At 37.7% G+C, this 21071-nt stretch overlaps 1 protein-coding gene across 1 annotated transcript in view; it reads right to left on the minus strand.

Moving 5' to 3' along the window:
- Positions 1–15337, minus strand: part of baiap2l1b (BAR/IMD domain containing adaptor protein 2 like 1b) — an 80617-nt gene extending 65280 nt beyond the window's left edge. The window contains exons 1-3 of the mRNA XM_079833052.1: positions 15020–15337; positions 8320–8395; positions 3140–3226 (exon numbers count right to left, since the gene is read on the minus strand). Coding sequence (XP_079689178.1) covers positions 3140–3226; positions 8320–8395; positions 15020–15070 — 214 coding nt within the window. The 5' untranslated portion in view covers positions 15071–15337. The remainder of the gene's footprint in view (positions 1–3139; positions 3227–8319; positions 8396–15019) is intronic.
- Positions 15338–21071: the final 5734 nt, after the last annotated feature.

The raw sequence follows: 21071 nt of genomic DNA on the forward strand, positions 1-21071 counted from the left end.
CAGCATTGTTTAATTTGTCTCTTAATTCTATTGTATGTATTAATGCTACTGCCTCTAATGTGTTTACTCATCCTTGTTTTATTACTGACTCATAAAACACAAATTCCTTTCAAGATAATTGTAATTTCTTTTTAAAAAATGTGCTTCCTACTCCACTTTTTTTTTTACCATGGTATCGAATATTGTGTACTTTTTTTTTTACCATGGTATCGAATATTGTGTACTTTTGTTGGTATCAGTACAGACAACTAGATTATTAGTATTGTGACATCACTAATACAGACTGTCTCAATTCACATAAAGACTACCAAACCACTCTTGCCATTTCTGCGGCATACAGAATGTATATTGTGCATATTGTGATTGTGCAAATGATCTGTATGCATGGAACACATGGTTGACTTACTATATTTGCCAAACTGTGCGGTAAACAAGGGAGCTCACTGTGTGCAATACTGTATCCCACAATGCACTTGACCTTCCATTTCCAGCTTGACTAATGAAATGAAAATAATATCAGCTGTGCTTTTTTCTTCTCATTATCTGATCAGACTGCCAAGAGAAAAATAAAACTGGATTAAAAAGAGCAGCCTCAATTGAAATTATACTAGTCTATGTTGCCAAAGCAGATTTCGCTGAGTTTATCCAAACCAACAAGCACACAAAATCCCTGTGTAATGTGTAATGCGTGACCTTGCAAAGTCAGTCTCCTAATTTGCAGTTGTGAAATAGGAGTATTCGGCTACGATACATCCAACACACGCACAAGACAATCTGGAGGAATCTCTCACTCAGTCCACTTCCTGCTGTCTATAAGTCCTGCTCTGGGATGAAGCGGCCCAAAACAACTGCTGTAGGATCAGTTTTTGTTTTTCTTTTTTATTGCTTGCAGTCTACAGTGCTAAATTATGGTAGAATTTAAAGAAAACATCAAAGTATGTAAAAAGTCATTAAAGTCTTTATGGTCCACATTCATGAATACTTTGATACTTCTTATCAGAGGTCACGACTGTTACTGGAAGCCAGTGATTGTAGTTTATAAAGTTCTAAATATGGATATTTTTCAAAGAAAGCCTTTATTAACCCCCTGGAGCCGTATGGATTACTTTTATGATGGATGGATCAATTAATCTGTAAATTATTAATTCAATTAATCAGATGAAAAGAATCAAAATTGTGTCGCCAAGACACTATGAACAGGTTTGAGTCCACTTTAAAGTCCAGGTACAAATCAATGCAAAGACCTTTGACTCTAATCAGTTTGTATACTGGAAATGAGCTCTTAAAGTGATAGTTCACCCAAATATGAATGACTTTCTTCTTTCAGCACAACACAATTGGAGTTCTATTAAAAAAATATACTGGCTCTTCTAAGCTTTATAATGGGAGTGAAATGTACCACATTTTTTGAAGCGCAAAAAAGTGCATTCATTCATCATAAAAGTAATCAATACGGCTCTGGGGGTTAATAAATGCCTTCTGAAGCCATGCGTTTATGCAAGAAAAATATCCATATTTATAACTTTATAAACTATAATCACTGGCTTCTGGTAATGGCCATACACAAGTCTAGTTCTGGCGGAAGAGTGACCTCTTACCTGATGTAGGATGTAGGAGTAGCGTAAGCTCAGGTGAGAGTAGATGCCTCTCGTGGTTCAAACAAATAGAGCTGGCCAAGAAAACTCAAGCTCCTCCGACATTTCTCTTAAAAAAAATGACCTAATTCATGACCAGTGTTTTGTTTTGTTCTTCCGCGTTCGTCAATACGTCATGCGTCGGGTCAGAAGTCACGACTCTCTCGTGAATGTGCGTACGGCTGTTACTGGAAGCCAGTGACTGTAGTTTGTAAAGTTATAAATATGGATATTTTTCTTAAAAAAATGCATCGCTTTGCTTGAGGAGGCCTTTATTAACCACCTTGAGCCGTATTGATTACTTTTATGATGGATAGATGCACTTTTTGGGATTACCATTTTTTTAATTACCATTCATTCCCATTATAAAGCTTGGAAGAGCCAGGATATTTTTTAATATAACTCAGATTGTGTTTGGCTGAAAGAAGAAAGTCATATACACCTAGGATGGCTTGAGGGCAAGTAAATTATGGGAGGATTTTTATTTTTGGGTGACCTAACCCAATTTTAAGCTCTTAAAGTGCACTAGATTGATGCATTTACCTTTAAAATGTACACAATTATTGGGGGAGGTTGGCAGGACACCCTTAAAGGTGCAGAGGTCCACCCAACATAGTCTCAAAAAATCTAGGGGAAACACTGTACTCATTTCATGTATAATATTTTAAATGACTTCGCATAATAACTCATAATGATTCTATACCACTGCAAAAAGCAATTAATGGATTCAAAATTCAACCTCCTACTTTACAAGAATATTTATTCGCATACTAGTGTACTGGAAGTGCCATTAATTACCTACACATTAAGTCTGCACTTGAACTACTAGAGCATCACCTACTAATTTCATAAGCACCTTCAGCATCCCGGGAAAGCAATGCCCTGAAGTCACGTGCCAACAATGCAGCATAGCGTTGTTTGAAATCTTTATACCATTGCATACATTACATAGTTACATAATGCATTCTGTTTCACATATCATTTTTCAAAAAACACAGCACAAATACACCCACACACACACACACACACACACACACGTGTGAGAGCATGTGCAATCAACCCTGATTTCTCAAACATGACACGAGTCAATAAATGCAACATATCCACCATTATTATGATCTGGCAGATACAATGCAATGTCAGCAAACATGCTGAAACCGAAACTCGACTCGGACACGTAACATTCTTTATGGCAAATACCTTTACGTTATCACAACGTCTGATTATGACCCATGTTATCTTTACCACAATTAGAGGAAATAGTGATAGTGAAAGATAGATTACAAGTCTATTTGTTTGTCAGTGTTCAGTACTAACAACAACCAAATGAACTGAACTGAAGTGACTGCTACAGTAGATGTTTTTTTTTGTTTTTTGTGAACAAAGACACTGCATAATCCTCTTTAACATCCTCGCATCTCTACACATGAGAATTGGCACTATAGGAAGAGTAAATGGAAAAGTGCTCATGCAGTTCTCAATAAAAAGCATTAGGCGTGACTCACCCAGTTCCCTGGACACTGGAGATACGGCTGCGGTCTCCCCGATCTTAGATACAGCATCAAAGTACTGCTTCCCAGCCAGAACCATGGCTGCAAAGAGAGGATAAGAATGTGGGTTATTCTACTGAGGTGGAATAGCCAAAGATATTTGTTTTACTTTCTATATTTCAAAACATTGTATATTAGTTATAAAACTTTCTCGCTTTCTCTGGCAGCACAAAATCAAACATAGCCTAAATGTTTTGACCCTGTGGAAGATATATATATAGTTGGTCCATTACCACCGCAGTGGTAAAAAAACTGCCACCGTCACAGCCATATTGAGTACAATAATTAAGATAATATTTGTTTTATTTCATCAGTCTGCACACGTCTCATTTGTTATCACCAAAATAATTATAAAACAGCCGAGAGGAGAAGATATTTGAATAAAGCACAATAGTACACTGCTGTCTGGAGGCACGTTTTTAAAAGCCGACACACTCACTGTGTTTACTTGTGCACCAATAATGTGATTATTTCCAACAACCAGAGTAAGGACTTAATCACAGCAAGATGTTTACTTGACACGAGCAAACCTCTTCACCTCCGTTTCCATGCAATTTTCATTATTCTGATTATTCACTTAGAACTGTGGTTATTTTTACCACCATTCTTCACATACCCCATGCCCAGCACAATGAACTCAAAAACAGCAGGTGTGTTACTGGACACGGTTTTAAACTACTTATGTCAAGTGTGAAACGCCTCAGGGCTCCAGACTAACATGTGAGAGCTCAGTTCTACAAATGTGGCACCAGCACCTGATTTGGTAGAGCTGGGGGTATATTTAATCATAAAGTTAGTTTAATCATAAAATTGCTATTGTTTTGCATTAATTAGAGCAGTTAATACTAATATTATGTTTGTTTATTGGAAATGTGACAGCGAAGCACTGAGCTTGAATTGATATGCAGATAAAATGTACTTTTATTAACAGTAACGTAAAAAAAACCACACTGAACTGACCGACAGCTTCAATGATTATAAAAGGAGCGCTCTTTACTTGCTTTCTGTGTAATTCAGTCACAATTTGAAGAAAAGTTTTTTTTTTCATGAGACTCTGTGACTTTTTTCCTTAAATTAGCGAGTGGAAATGGCTAATAAGCCAATAAGTGCTCCTCTGCCGCCATCTACTGGTTATAGTGGTAATTTCATGTCTTTTTTAAATAAAAGTGTTTGTTTGCCACTAAAGCCCTGTCCACACGAACATGGGTATTTTCAAAACCGCAGCTGTTTCTATGTGGTTTGGCCGTTCGTCCACACGCAAACACAGTATCTGGTCACTGAAACTTAACTTTGTTTGAAAACTCCCGCGAGGGTGAAGATTTTTAGAAACTCCAGTTGCAGTGTTGTCGTGTGGACAGTGAAACCGGAGATTTTGGATTTGTTATTTGGTATTTTTTAGGGATGCACTGATTGTTCTGCAACCGAAATTATTCGGCCAAAAATAGTAAAAAGACTGAATTAATTTTACCGAACAATGAGGTTTTTGATGACGCGATCAAATATAGCAACCTGCGCGTGTGAGAGAGAGGCGCGCACACTTCTAAATGCAGCAAAGCAGCACATGATCGCGTTCGTGCAGCCGCGTCGAGTAAACAACGCTTAAAGAAGGCTTTAAAGTGTCCGAGAAAGATGCAGAAATGGATTTTTGCAGACATTGTTCTGCTGAATTGTCTAAGCAGCACCCTCAAATGCAAGCAAGAGCACCCTTAGTTGATAATGTAATAATATATTGGCAAATGCTCCAGAGCATATTTGTGTCTGTAGAACGTCAAATGTATCCATTTACAACGTGACATAGTTGCTGATCTCTTGTACGCAATGGCCAATATGCTTTAAGTTAGTCAGACTCCACTCACTGCTCAAACCACCAGAGTTTTTATTCAGTGCTGAGAGTTATACAGGCTTGCAAAACCTCTCATGAACAAACAACATTTGATAATGATTTGATTATCATACCTGTAGGCATAATAGGCCAAAGATAAGATAAGATGGCCAAATAAAAATATTTGTATTTTATTTACTTTTTTTGTTTTCTTTGTTATATTGTGTTTTGTTTGTAGAATGTCTGCAGGAATGCTAAACATGTTCAGTGTTAAATAAATATTTTTAAATTGTAGTTTTGTAAAAAAAAATTAACAAATAAATAAAAAATTGTAATTTATTTTAAAAACAAGACAAAATAGTAAAAAAGCTAAATTTATGCAATGGTGAAAATAATTGGCGAAATAAATAAATAAACACGTGTTCAGTATTCGGTTTCAGCCAAGAATTTTCATTTCGGTGCATCCCTATTTTTATGTGGACGTTTTTTTTTTACACCGAGAAAAAAACTCTACCCATGTACGTGTGGACTAGGCCAAAGGTTTAGTTTTCCTACATCTTTAAACTTTTAATTTTACAAATCACATTAAAAATAACATTTCAATTGTATAATATTTAGACCTTTGAAGTGCTGGAAAAGTGCGAAGCATTTGAAAGCCCTCGAAAAGTACTTGAATTTCACTCTTAAAGGTTATACAAACCCCGAGATGAATAACATTTGACTATTTCTGCCACAATACCATGATTACAGTTAGCATTGCTACATTAAATCCATGGTGAATGTTGGTGATTTGTGGATTGAAAAGCCTTCTATAACTTGCTCGTTCATGGCACAATATTTCTCCTAGTTTCCACGTCAGCGCTGTTTGATCTGATATGGTTTAAAACTAGCCTGACAAGCCAGACCCACATCAAGATGTTGGGTCTGAGAACTCACCATTGGCAAGGCTCAATCCGACGGAAGGGATAAACGGTTGTCTTTCAAATTCCATTTGCACGCAATAGGATAGCGCTACAACCAACCAGAGCAACGAAGAAGGTGAAGCGGAGCTAGTTGATAGATTAAACTTTGCCGTATCCGGTCGGCAAAACTCCGAACACATCTTCCTTTCTTAAGAATGACTTCAGTGCCGTTCTTTGTTCTTTTCTCAAAGAAAAGCTTAACTCCAAGTCTTCCAGAGTCGCGGCCAAAGCCGATTCGAAAGACCGCTGTTCGTCAGCTTCTATGTTTTCAAGTAGCACGCAGAACCTCCGCAACTCTGCCGTCATTATGTTAAGCCCGCCCACCGACTCTATACACGATGTGATTGGCCTGACCAGAGTTTGTTTTTTTCCAGCTCGCAAGCCAACGGAGAGTTGCTAGACTACCTTGGCTGCAAATTAGATTTGCTGCCGCTACGGTGCGTCTAGATTTCTAGGCTAGTTTGTGCCGAATTTGAATGCTTCTCACTAAATTTCCTTGCAATGTTGTTAATGCCATTCTATTTTTTTCAGTGACGCCCATACGTCTTCATTTCAATGTTTCGATCATCATTATACTGCATTATTTTCGCCATGTAATGCTGTCAACATGAAAATTTTTAGCACCCCAAACCACTATGTTTATGAATCTGTGCATGAAAACATAATTCGTGAACGTCACAAGCACGTGCACTTTGGTGGAATAGATTCAAATTGTTGATTAAAATTGCCATAAGCCACACTACTTTTTACTACGATTATGGATACTGCAATTATGAACTTAATTGCATCAACTTGATCAAGGTATTACGTTTACATAATGTAATGATTAAGGCAATATTGCCTAAATCTCACTATAATCACATTATTCATGTACACGTTCAGCAGAAGAGGAAAAACAAACCTTTTCAGTCAGTCCAGGCACAACAAGCTGTTTAAGAGGTGTTGTGCTGTGTGTACTCTGTGAGTATGGTTATTATGTATAACCCTAGTCCTCAAGCGGTAACACATTTGTTCAAGATTTGATGAAACCGACCCTTTGTTCAGTAGACCTACTTTTTCAGATAGACATAAGCAATCTGAAGAAACACTATATGTGGGAGTGAGGGAAGGGAAAAAGGAAAAGGAAGTCGAAGCTCCATCCTTTCCATAATTGATCTTGATGTTTTAGATGTCCTTTTGCATGTACCAACCGCTAGGTCTAACCATTGTTTAGATTTCCAGTTGATTGCCATTAACGTGAATTATGGATGTGTCATATTGATAATCATAATGATTTCTGAAGGAACATGTGATACTGAAGATTGGAGTAATGATGCTGTAATGATAAAATGTAGCTTTGCCAGAACAGGAATAAATTACATTATAAATTATATTTTTACTGTACTTGTGATCAAATAAATCTTCCTACAAAATAATTAAAAATCTTAATTTTTCCAAACTAATAAATAGATTATACACACTCAAACAAAAACAAATGCTTCATAAGACAACGCAGCCTTACAATTCCCGGCAATGCGTAAAACATAGAATAATGCTATATTTCTGGGACCCAGGAATAGACTTTTATCCACTGTAGTGGACATTATATTTTAGTGAATTTCTCTCAGTTTTCACCAGGATAACAACTTCTCCTTGGTCTTTAAAAATGACTGACATTAATAGTGATCAAATTTAGCACTCTTATGGAAATGTGATAAAATTTGGTAATTATTTAAATCAGACTAATTTTCAAATTGTTTGTCAAAAATCAACATCTCAGGAAAATGTTATGTGGTTTCTAATAAATATATGACTTTCTGTTTCAAAACAGGGCATTGATTGACACCGGGACTTAAAGCATGTTTATTAGGCATTTTGGAGACATAAGTGAATAGGGAAAGAAATTATAAATCAATATTCCTGAAACATTAGATATTATTATGAAAATGTTGCCAATTATTACTAGCATTATTACAATTAAATTAAATGATTATGTTAGATACAGTGTATAGATGCATTGTATTGAATGTCACTACCCATTTATGGCCATTTTACCCACATATTGCATGAAATAAAATATAAATTCATTTCGTTATATCTTTTATAACATAGTTGAGAATCATCTTTATACAAAATTGTGGGAAAAAAAATCCTGAAAGTTGATCAATGAAAAAAAAAGTTTGTTTTTGCCTATATGTAATTTCATGTAATTTAATGTTTTACTACAGTGGACATACCATTTTTCATGATTTACTTTCATTGGTTTCTTATGCTGCAAACAATGTAATGACATGAAAAAAATACTAAATTCAAAAAACGTTTTTATTCTGAGTCTCAGGAGGATATGGATGTTATTGAAGGGTAAGGCTCACCTGAAACGGCTTTCTCGTAGCTCTTTCCCAGGTTTATGAGGTTACGTAACCCCGGGTTGAATTGTTCCATAACATTCTGTGAAGAGAGATTTCAAACAGAGGAAAATTGTTAAAATGTTGGTATGAGCAATCCTGATGTAATAATTCGCAATCATGGCATTGCGTGGACTGAGACATTTCTGTCCATGAAACAGCCTCTTCAGTCCCATTTTAAAAAGTGTCTGTCTCTATAATGTACAGGGCATGCAGGGGTACATCACATGGCAAAATGCTTCTACTTTGGCCCATAACAACATATTTAGGTATGTTAGTATGCTGTTGTAATTCTATAGGTGATGAACATGGAGATCTGACATCTACCCAACCCTCAAGAGACTCGACAAACTACAAACTGAGTTCCAACCTGGTGAGGTCCGATTTTCATGGATAACTTTGGTTTGTAATTAGTGGCTAAATAAATTGTGCTTTCAAATTCAAAATTCTGTTTTGTCCAAGCATGCGCGCGCGCACACACACAGACACAATCCATGAGTCAGAAGAACAAGCTGTTGGACCAATTTACAGTTCTGTCTTAAATACAATCTGGTCTGGTTTTTACTGAATGGCCACTAGATTAGAATTTAATACTTCCCTGTCACCAATATTATTTACTATTTTCCACAAAGTTAAAACTTTTCTTTAAAATATTTAATACAGCCCTAGAGACATTTTAAGATGATGATATAATCAAAAATCACATAAAAATGACATTTGTATATATTTGAAATAAAGATACTTCATGTGAGCTTGCTTAAAAGATTAAGTAAGTCCAAATGTCATGCAAACAAGAAACTATGCTTCTAACCACAGGTCGAGAGCTGTCATTGCAACCACACAACTTAGCGATGTTGTTTGCGAATGTTAATTGGAACTAGGGTTTCGGGAACCCGGGACCTTGAAACCCGGGAAGACTCATTGAACTATGCTGGTGGAACTTGCAATTATAGTTGGCTAATGATGCTTTCAGGAAACGCAGACTTGTCCGCTTACATGGCATTTATTTCAGATTCTTATCAGATGAGTGTCCACATTAAGCTGGCTCCGCCCTCCAACGTACTTCTGCTGAGAACGATGACGTTGATGTTGTGCGTTAGTTAGTTTGAGATGACATATGTCACGACCAAACGTTAGCGATTGGTTATGGCAGATCCAGAGTGGCTCTGGGCAGATCCAATAGTTTTAAACTTCAACAGAGTTACCCGCCTTCAAGGAAGTTAACGCTTGTCAATGGAGAGTGGCCAAACTCTCTGTACAAATGAAATGTACGAGAGTCTGGTAGGACCAGGCTATGTCCACATATGAATGAGGCCTGAAACTAATCTGAGAATATCAGGATCCATGTGCTTTTTTCCTGCTTGCAAATTTTGTGGGACACATTCGATCTGTGCCACATGGGAGGCCACAGAAAATCCCTTGAAAGGGTCACTTGAATAATGTAATGTAAATGTGGCCTTAGAGAGCCAATCATCAGCTTCAAATAACTCTGGACACACATCCTGGGAGACATTCAAGAAGAAATTGAGAGTGTGAAATATCCATTCATGAGTCGACCCACTTGATACATTCTGCAGATATTCTCACAGGATGCCCGTCTCAGGGTTTGAGGTGCTGTGCCTGTTCCTCCATTGTGGAATAAATCTTGAATTCAAATTCATATGCACCGCTATCCGTGTCAATATTGCTACCCCGAGTCAACGAGACAGTCTGGTAGTGACAGCATGGGAATGACTAAGTTTGGGAGAATGAAGTTTGGACTCAAGTTGAGAACTGCAAGAAACTACTGCTTTTCACTACAAGATCAGTTCCTGAGCAAACACACCATGTGTTTTAATAGTTGCCAAAGCTGCAATAGTTCACTGCATTAGGAAGAAAGGAAGCAGAGAGTTGAATGAGTCACTAGTGAAGACTTGGGCTTGGTTATATTTACTGAACATTAAGAGGCATACATGTGCTTGCTTAATGCTTACTAATCCTCCATTCATAAAGACAGCCCACTCCTCTCCACTCCCTGACACGTATCGAACCGCCTGAGATATGACAGGAGGCACAGCTGATATTATACTGGAATGAAACTTTATTGGAATGACGCACTCATGGACAGATATGACGTGGGAGCAGGTCTCTGATAATAAACCTCCTAATGTTTAATCAGTGGCACAGCTATACTGTAAAATCAAGGGACCACAAAATAACTGTAAACTTCTCCTTCCCAAGAAAATGCTATTATATGTCCATTTATGGAAGTAGTTTGTCTATGGAAGTCAATGGCTACCATCAGCTGTCTGGATACCAACATTCTTCAAAATATCTTCCTTTTAGTTCAACAGAAGAAAAAAACTCAAACAGTTTTGGAACAACATAAGGCTGCGTAAATGATGACAACATTTTCGTTTTTTGGGTGAACTATCCCTTTAATTACTTAAAAACTACATTAAACCCATGTTAGACCAACAGAATTCCCCGATAATGTCCCAACTAGTTAAACACACATTTGTCCAGAGAATTTCGAATTTAATACTTCTGAAACATTAAAGGGCTAGTTCACCTAAAACATTCATTTATTCACACTCATTTTGTTCAAAACCTGTAGGACCTGTCGAACACAAAAGACAATATTTTGAAGAACGTTGGTAATCAGACTGTTTCGGTTTCCATTGACTTTCACACTTTCATTTTTAATACCAAAAAAAAAAAAAAAATCTTGTCGAACACCCAAACCAATGTTGTGCTCTGGGCTAAATGCACTTGTTGAATGTGCGTAGCCTACATGTCATCAGGGCTTGACATTAAAGGGTTAGTTCACCTAAAAATGAAAATGACCCCATGATTTACTCACCCTCAAGTCATCCTAGGTGTATATGACATTCTTCTTTCAGACGAATACAATAAAAGTTATATTAAAAAATATCCTGGCTCTTCCAAGCTTTATAACAGCAGTGAATTGTTGCTTTGTTTTTGAAGTCCATAAAAGTGCATCTATCCATCATAAAAGTGCTATTAAAAGTGCCATCATAGATGAAAATCGTAAAAGTGCCATCATAAAAGTGTCATCATAGATATTTTACTTAATAAAGCCATGTGGAGCAGATATATGATGGATAGATGCGCTTTTATGGACTTCAAAAAAGAAACAGCCATTCACTGCCATTATAAAGCTTGGAAGAGCCAGGATATGTATTAATATAACTCTGATTGTATTCGTCTGAAAGAAGAATGCCATATACACCTAGGATGACTTGAGGGTGAGTAAATCATGGGGTCATTTTCATTTTTGGGTATACATTAGTTTGTGTTTTCTGGTATTATGCAGGTATTTTAATTTTCGGGTGAACTAACCCTTTAACACCCGCCATTTGCGGGTGTATTTCAGCAGTGGCGTGTAACAGTCACTCCCAGCCACTTTGGCGGGTTGAATTTTATTGTGGTCTTCTCAAAAGGCATCTGTTCGTGTTGCACATTAGAACCAATCACACGCGATTCTGTTGAGTTTATGAATTCAATGTCTAATAATCAGAGGCGTTCAGATTAGTCATCGCTGAAACGCCGGAGTTTTGTTCAGAGGGCGCTCTCACTCACTGAAATCTGCACTCTCATCATAAGCAACACAGCAGAGATGTACGTGCGATGTACGCAGGAGATTCATTCATCATACAGTGATTGACTGTGTTTGTTCTATTTCAGCAGCGAAAATAGTTTCAAACAAAGATCACAGCGCATCTGATGTGACTGGCATAAAGCTGGTTGATATTTGTAAATTTAGGGACCGTCTCTAAAGTTACACATGACATTAGTATACATGTTTCTAACTTCCATAGCATTTGAAGAGAATGACTTGCAGTCAAACAACTGTAAAGTGTTCATCTAGGAGTCAGGTATGACGCACACCTTTTAGATTTTAGATATTTAATAAAACAAACTGTCAAATCACATGAAAATATGGATATGTATTTCACTAGGCTACTGTATGGGCTCATACACAGAATATTCTAGATCAGGGTTATTCAAATCTTGCCCTGGAGGGCCAATGCGCTGCAGAGTTTAGCTCCGACCCTGATCAAACTCACCGACCTGTGATTTTCTAATGAACCTGAAGACATTGATTAGCATATTCAGGTGTGTTTGATTAGGGTTGGAGCTTAACTCTGCAGCGCATTGGCCCTCCAGGGCAAGATTTGAATAACCCTGTTCTAATCTAGATGATAGCTGATAACACTGATGAGAATATTGTAAGAATAAATTATATTTACACCCAAAAATCTGATTTTTTTCAGACAAGCAACTGAAAAAAACAGTGTTTCTCTGTCTAGTTTAAGGAGCTTTACACACCTTATCAGAGCTAAATAGACCTATTTGATGACCTGTCATGTTATGCATTTGATGTAGACTTGATTTGGGTGTGTGCAGTGGTCATTTACATATAGACAACAACAAATTTCCAACATTTTGGCCAGTGAAAATGCTTTGGAAAAAACACTAGCCGCAGTGGCTGGTGAGCAAAAACGTTAATGTCAAGCCCTGTATATGATGGTCATTTGACCAGCGGAGAACTTGTGAAGTAAAGGAGTCAAAACAGCATCAGGAATCCCTCCGTCACACACACACAAACCAAGATCTGTGGTTCTGATGCCTGTACCGAACTGTGATGGGCAACATCACAACTATGACGAGAAAAAACAGGTGTGTGTGAGCATTCTGTCCTTTTTAGGGTCACATCTTGTGACATCATGTCCTGTTTTTGGTTTGTTTACATGTCTTTGCTCCGTGTTGTGTTAATATTTAATTCGAACCGCACCAGAGTTCGTTTGGAACTTGTTTGGTGCACACCAGGGTTCAGATGGCAGCGTTCACACTTATTCAGATGAACCGCACTAACAGAGCAATCACACCAGAGTTCATTTTAATCCAACCAAACCTGCCAAGTGTGAACACAGCCTCAGTCATACAGCAGTGCTTCTCAATCAGGGGGCCGGAGCCCACTTGGAAACGACAAGACGACTAAAAATTATTTAAAATAAGACAAAACAAGCAATAATATCACCGATCAAAAGTTATTTTGGTTATTTTTATAACAAATATACATGTTTCTAGCTATGCCAAGCTCTAAAATATTTTATATGAAGTCAAAAAGGTTGAGATCCACTGCCATACAGGCTAGAAAAGACATGAGGTTGAATAAATGACAATTTTCATTTTTAAATAATTAATTATGCATTTACTGTTATAAGCTTGTTTTACTCCATGCTGACTTTACTGACGTTATTTGTTGTGTTGTGGTGTTAAGTGCTCATATTTCTACATTAGCTCATAATCGTCACTGTTCTTGAGGAGTGTGCGTCACATGCTGTGGTCTGTGTACAACCTTTAAAACTATTTCTAATACTTTGCATTGTAGGATGATCACTCCTTAAGAGGTAAAGATAGCACAATTCACTTCACATATTAAAGTAGCCATGAAATCAAATGGACAATTCCTATTTTTTATGTAATATAGCAGTATATATTATAAATTATTAATCCGTGGCCCATGCACATCACTACTTTAAATTCATGTCTTCTCATAATCTGTAATCAAAATAACTTCCCCTCTCTCTTACAGTGGCTTCTCTTCTCTGATGATGCGTTTACTGGCGTGAGGGCGGGGCAACCTGTCACTCACTAAGATCCACCAATAGCAAACCACAACCATCCAGTCAATTCCACATGGACAAAATCAAGCCCCGCCCTACGACTTTAAGAGTCCCATAAAACTATATAGTCACCAAAATGAAAACTTAGACTTAGGACAATTATTAAGAAAACAATTGAGATAATTTAAAAATCTAATTGCATCACATTGCCTAACTTTTGTCAACACCTTTTTTTTTTTTTTTACATGTGGGATCTACTGTATGTCTCAGTGCAAAGTTATTCAATATCAGTAGACTTGTCACAAAAAAATGTTGAGAATATATTCCATCCCAAAATAATAATAATTATTATTCTTCATTTTATATTATAAAGAAAATTCAAGGACTTTTTAGGATTAGGGCATAACTACATAATACCAGAAAACCCAAAATAACGTATCATATACACTATACTGTATAGGAAATGTGAGGTTATATGTTGTTGTGAGATTCCCTCACTTTGAAGACAAAATTAAATTAAAGTTGTGCTAATATTGAGGCTGTTTTTAGCTAGCTTTAAAGGGAAATAAAGCATATGATTCACACAAGGGTGGGATGATAATAAAATACATTCCCACTAGGCAAAAAACAGTATCAGAATATACTTGTGTGACTAACGTTAAATCCCTGGATGATTTAATCTAGGATTCAGTTCTGACTCATTTGGGTGTGTCAATAAATCATTTGACAACCATCTGTGCTGTGGTAAAAACCCACCTGTGTAATGACAACACCAAATTTGAATAACCCGAAGAGAATCGTGTTCATCTTCACCAGTTTAAACAGTGAACGACCCAGTTTGACTAAAACTTTCCAGACCAGGTTAAAAGTTTCCTAACCAGCAAAATGATCACCTCAATGCAGAAAGGTCCAAACTGTAAACCTGTTATATCTGATTATGTCTCCATATATGTGGATGTTTCACGCTTAACCTAGCCACTGTGATCTCAACAGGTGAATAATATCTGTGTGTGTATAAGTGTCATTTCTCTCACCTTGTAAGTGTTCTCGGTCAGTTTATTCACCTCCTCCGGGTCGCGCGACATTCTTCTACCCCTCTCGCAACGAGCACGCGCACTCAAATGTCTGCAAAAACTCTCCGCTCAGTCGATAATTACTCCAAAATAACTCGGACAGGACAGCACGCTTATCGCCTCCCGCAAATCCTCATAGCAAGACGGCCGTCTACAAGAGCTGTGCTATAGATTACCGACAGAAAGTGACGGAGCTGTGTTATTCAATAACGGACAGGTGGAGTTGAGCCGGGAGTCGAGGCTTTGCTTTCAAACTTATGAGCGCGTGAATGAATGTGTGTCTGCGACGTCAGGGGCGGGACAGATAAGGTGAGGTGTGGGACGTCACGAACGGTCCTCTCTGACAGGTGGACTCGGGCAGAAAAACAAAAAGATAAATGCTGACATCTGCTGCTTATTGTCGTTATTGCAGACATCTGAACAATCACGCTTTTCAAAAATAATACTTTATCTTTAGGAACCCTTTCCTGAACCTGTCAACACGCTGGTGAAATGTTTCACCGGAAAAAAAGGAAGAAATTATAAAATAAGACTTTGAGAACATTGCCTCTGCCCCTCCTGCATTCTCATATATTGGAACAACCTTTTTGATCATTTAAATGGGGAAAATATATGGTCCATGCATGCAACAACATTTAAAATAACTTCAAAATTACTAACATTTACCCAAAACATTTTCTTAAGAAAAAATGCTCTCGTGCTTTTCAGCTCTGGAAAGATGTTGTTTATCTCAAGCAGTGGTGGAATGTAACAAAGTAGCTACAAATACGAATACATTTTGCAGCAATTATTAGAGCCTACTTTCTATTCCACACTACATTTCTACAACGTTCCGTTACATTTTCTGATCAGTTTCAGGGTTCGACATTAACGCTTGTCCTCTTGTAATGAACTCACGGTAACAAGGTTGGGCTGTGTCGAGGCTCACGCACCCTCATGAGGAGAAATGGAAACAAATCAACGCAGCTCACACAGAGAAACTCAGTCACATACTGCAGTAATGATTCAAAATGTGATTGTTTAACCTGTTCAGAGATTTTCAGATGCAGCTCATAATCATAGAGAAGGAGGATCTGATCTGTGATGGACAGACGATTGTTCATCCTGAAGAGTTCAGCCGACATCTGCAAGAGCCCAGTTAATATGGATGAGCTGTTGAACACTTCAGTGTAAAGTGGAGAGAAACTATACAGCTCCTTTATCCTGTTGTTTATCTGGAACTGGAACTCCAGCACTAGCAGATCATCAATCCAGTGAGAGATCCTAAAACCATGAATATTATTAACAGCAACAAACCCTTAAACGGTTCACTTACTAACAGGATCCTCTTGTGTCAAAGTTAAAAGAAAGTACAGGTGCATGTTTTGTTTATTGTTCTTTTATTAAATTGAATGTTCTTTTATTTACAGTTGTTTGTTTATTTTAAGTTGAGGTCATTCATTGTGAATAGACACATATCATTATCAGGCACAGGTTGGACAGCTATACATTTCTCCAGATCTGGAAATAACTATTTACATCAACAACTTTATAAAACGTTATGAAAGTCATTAATTTCTTCATGTTTTTCATCACTTGTCACTCAATATCTGAAATCTCAGAAAGTGCATCTGGCCTTACGGTGAATACATTATCAGCTAATTTACATTTTTGTGTGAACTATTCCTTAAGTAAGTGTATGTTTGTGTGTGTGTGGGTGTGTGTGTGTGTGGTTTTTAGGGGGATGGAATAAACATCCAAACTGCAGGCCAGTTCCAGGGCATTTTCCGGTGTCTCATGGTCTGGTGCGGTGTCTCTTCAAGCACTTCAGGGAATGTGGAACCACAGGATGAGACCCTGTCGTTATCAGGGGTCTGTTCTTCGTATGTGGCTAACTCAGTTAGCTGGACTTGATTGTTGATGATTTGACATGATCTTGGATTGTTTGGTTCTTCGAAGCTCATCCTGGACTTGCTGTCATGGCAACAGGTCCGTAAACTCAAACCTGCTCTGGAGCGGCTCATTTCATGTAAACAGGATTAGATTGCATCTAGAGGTGATACTTAAAATCTGTCCCAGCCACTGCTACTTTATTACAAGAGTTCATTACTGAACCTGGGGCAATAATAATTTTAAATAATAATAATATAAAAATAATATAAAAATGAGTATTTAAAAATAATATTATAATACTATAATGTTGTGTATAGTACTATACATACAGCCACTTGATTGAGAGATTTATTTGTGATGGAATATATTATCATTTTATCAGAGGTTTACACACGTACAGTTAAAAGCCAGGTGGCTTTTTTAATGATATGATGTCATTACGTTGCTGTCTTGCCACCAGCCAATCGCTGCACTGCTGATTGTGGTTTTGAGTATCTGCCCTCTTCAGGGAACACAAGAACGTGCAGTAATGTCAGATAACTTAATCCAGATATTTTAATCCAATCCGCAAATTTGTTTGAAGAACCAAATGATCCAGAGATCAGTGATCACGATTAAAAGATCTGGGATCTGTCAAATCATCTCAGATGTGTTAAGCGAGGTACGAAGAACGGACCCCAGCTGTTGAAATGTTATCTCTAGCAGTAGAAGATTCTGAGGAGCTTCCATCCCCTTTTGTAAACGTTTCTGCATTTGTGTGTGACCACAGCTTCCTGCCAACCCGCTTTGGTAGCCTTGTGGACAATGCCCAATTCTGTGACAATTCTGTGATGTGTGCCATGCTAGCTTTTCAAGGGTTTTAGCTCTAACCCCTGGTGACCCTGCAAAGGATGACTGATTATAGATGATTGATGGTTAATATATAGCCTTTTGTTATTGTTGTTATTATTATTATTATTATTATTATACCAATACTATTATTGTACTTACCAGTCACTATTTAATTTACTATTTTTATTATTGTCTATATTATTCTGCAATTTATATTACATTGTATTTGCTATTATTATTATTATTATCATTATTATATTATACCACTTGCGATTATCAATCTATTATAGTTATGATGGTAAATTATTGTACTATTCACTAGTGAAAACTATGTTTTATTATTGTCTCTATTCTGTAATTGATATTTCATATTCTATTGCTATTATTATAGTATTATACAAACTATGCTATTATCAATATATTATAGTATTGTATTTTGATATTATATAATTATACTATTCATTATTTTATTTGCCGTATATTTGCTATTTTTTTTATTGACTATACACTATTTACTATTACTTCTCATTTTATCATGTATTTACTATTTGCATTGCAGTGTAGTTGTACCATATCATATGTATAAAGGATCCATGAGTTATCTTTGTTATTGTATATCTGTAAATATCTATCATTTTAGTGCTATAAAAAAAAACAGAAAGCAGCCTGCCAGTGTGATTTGTATTTGCCAATGTTTCATTTTCTCAATGACGGTCAATTCTAAGCACAAGAAAAGCAAAAATCGGTTAAATACAGAAAATGCTTTTTCCACAATAAGAGAACTTTTATTTCATTTAATGTGAAAATTAAATTATGTCTCAGTATGGGCGTCTTCATAATTCTTATTCAAGTATAACAATCCAAATGCATTACAAGCCTTTGACAATTCCTTATTAAAATTTTATAAGTCTAACTATCAAGATTTTAAGTAACTATAGAATATAACTTTTAGTATACCACGTACATCATAAATCGGTTGATAAATGTAAACGTTTTTGTTTTTATCCAGAAAAACCGCAGCTCACCCGTTTACTTGCATTTGTTTACAGTGCAGTCTTGCCCTCAGCAATATGGCGGACGCGTTGACGTATTGCAGCAACGTTCTAAAGCGGCCAATAGGGCGTCTATGTATTTATTATGTCTATGGGTGTTACTGTCTTTTGAGGTCCATTAAACTACGCCCACTTTCCCTGCGGCGACCAATCGTTGGTGTGAATTTCAGGCGGGAGAGAGTTTCTTTGTTCGGACTTTATTACCCAATGGAATGTTCTTGCTGGAAGCCAGAACTAGTAAAGTTTCACTCCAAAAGGACTAAAACATACTAGCGGTACATCTCATAATCATATACTTTGTACCATTGATTAAGACAGAAAAAGGAACATTTAGACATCAAACATGCCTTGGTTTACAGACATGAAGGCAGTGCATCTTCCATACAGAGCAATTTGGAGCGTTTAAGATAGTTCTTACATCACGCAAGCATAAGAAATATAGGGAGCATGCATACACTTAAGAAATCATCATATATGTAATTTCTGGGATAGTTTAATTAAAGGCTAAATAGAGGGGAGTGTGTGCGTGTGTGCGTGTTTGCGTGTTTGCGTTAGAGTCAACCCCCCGGCCGTTCCAGACTGAAGGGTGAGGGAACTGTCCTGGCTGATTAGAATCTGATTGAAGCTCAGAAAGGGCCGTCAAGTATCTTCTGGTCACACTCTAGCTGGTCATTAAATAGTCGGTGGCGCAATTTGACCCAGACTCGTTGGAGCCAGTGGGGCAGGAATTTAATTTATATGCAGAGCTGTTTGGAGGAAAGCATCTCTGATTGTTTCTCCAAACGACTCATCTCTTTGATCCTAGTTGAGAGACACTCCAGACGCTACACATTTACCCATCATCACACTTTCTGAAAACGGATTATTGTATGGAATGGAAGGATGCTGCCAGATGGTAGTGCGAGATATATGGCATAACCACCACCACAGCTGTTAAATACATTTATTTACATTCTTATAGTCATCTTTATTTCCTACAAATACTTTATTCTTTTTCCTGTTGGGTGTTAATATTCTTCCTCCATCTCCTCTTCATATGTCAGTGGTGCTGGAGTTTGGCTGGCCTGAGTAGAAGTCAAATGTTAATGTCATTACCCTCCCAGTCAACAATTTGATCTCACAATGATGTCACTATGAGCTCACAATATTCTCATGGTGCGGTCATAATGTGAGTGTCACAGTGAACTAAAAGTGTAACCACACAGAGCTCTCACTGTGTGCTCATTCTTTGTTCACAACATGAGGTCACTGCACAATCACAGTGCACTCATACTGTGGTGGAAATATGAGGTCACATCACACTCACTGTGTGCTCATTCTGTGGTCACTGTGTGCTCATACTGTGATCACTGTGTGCTCATACTGTGATCACTGTGTGCTCATACTGTGGTCACTGTGTGCTCATACTGTGATCACTGTGTGCTCATACTGTGGTCACTGTGTGCTCATACTGTGATCACTGTGTGCTCATACTGTGATCACTGTGTGCTCATACTGTGGTCACTGTGTGCTCATACTGTGGTCACTGTGTGCTCATACTGTGATCACTGTGTGCTCATACTGTGATCACTGTGTGCTCATACTCTGGTCACTGTGTGCTCATACTGTGGTCACTGTGTGCTCATACTGTGATCACTGTGTGCTCATACTCTGGTCACTGTGTGCTCATACTGTGGTCACTGTGTGCTCATACTGTGATCACTGTGTGCTCATACTGTGATCACTGTGTGCTCATACTGTGATCACTGTGTGCTCATACTGTGATCACTGTGTGCTCATACTGTGATCACTGTGTGCTCATACTGTGGTCACTGTGTGCTCATACTGTGATCACTGTGTGCTCATACTGTGGTCACTGTGTGCTCATACTGTGATCACTGTGTGCTCATACTGTGGTCACTGTGTGCTCATACTGTGGTCACTGTGTGCTCATACTGTGATCACTGTGTGCTCATACTCTGGTCACTGTGTGCTCATACTCTGGTCACTGTGTGCTCATACTGTGGTCACTGTGTGCTCATACTCTGGTCACTGTGTGCTCATACTGTGGTCACTGTGTGCTCATACTCTGGTCACTGTGTGCTCATACTGTGGTCACTGTGTGCTCATACTCTGGTCACTGTGATGTCACTGGGCACTCACTGTGTGCTCATACTGTGGTCACTGTGTACTCATACTCTGGTCACTGTGATGTCACTGGGCACTCACTGTGTGCTCATACTGTGGTCACTGTGTGCTCATACTCTGGTCACTGTGAT

This window comes from Gobio gobio (assembly GCF_949357685.1).
Source record: "Gobio gobio genome assembly, chromosome: 1".
Taxonomy (NCBI): Eukaryota; Metazoa; Chordata; class Actinopteri; order Cypriniformes; family Gobionidae; genus Gobio; species Gobio gobio.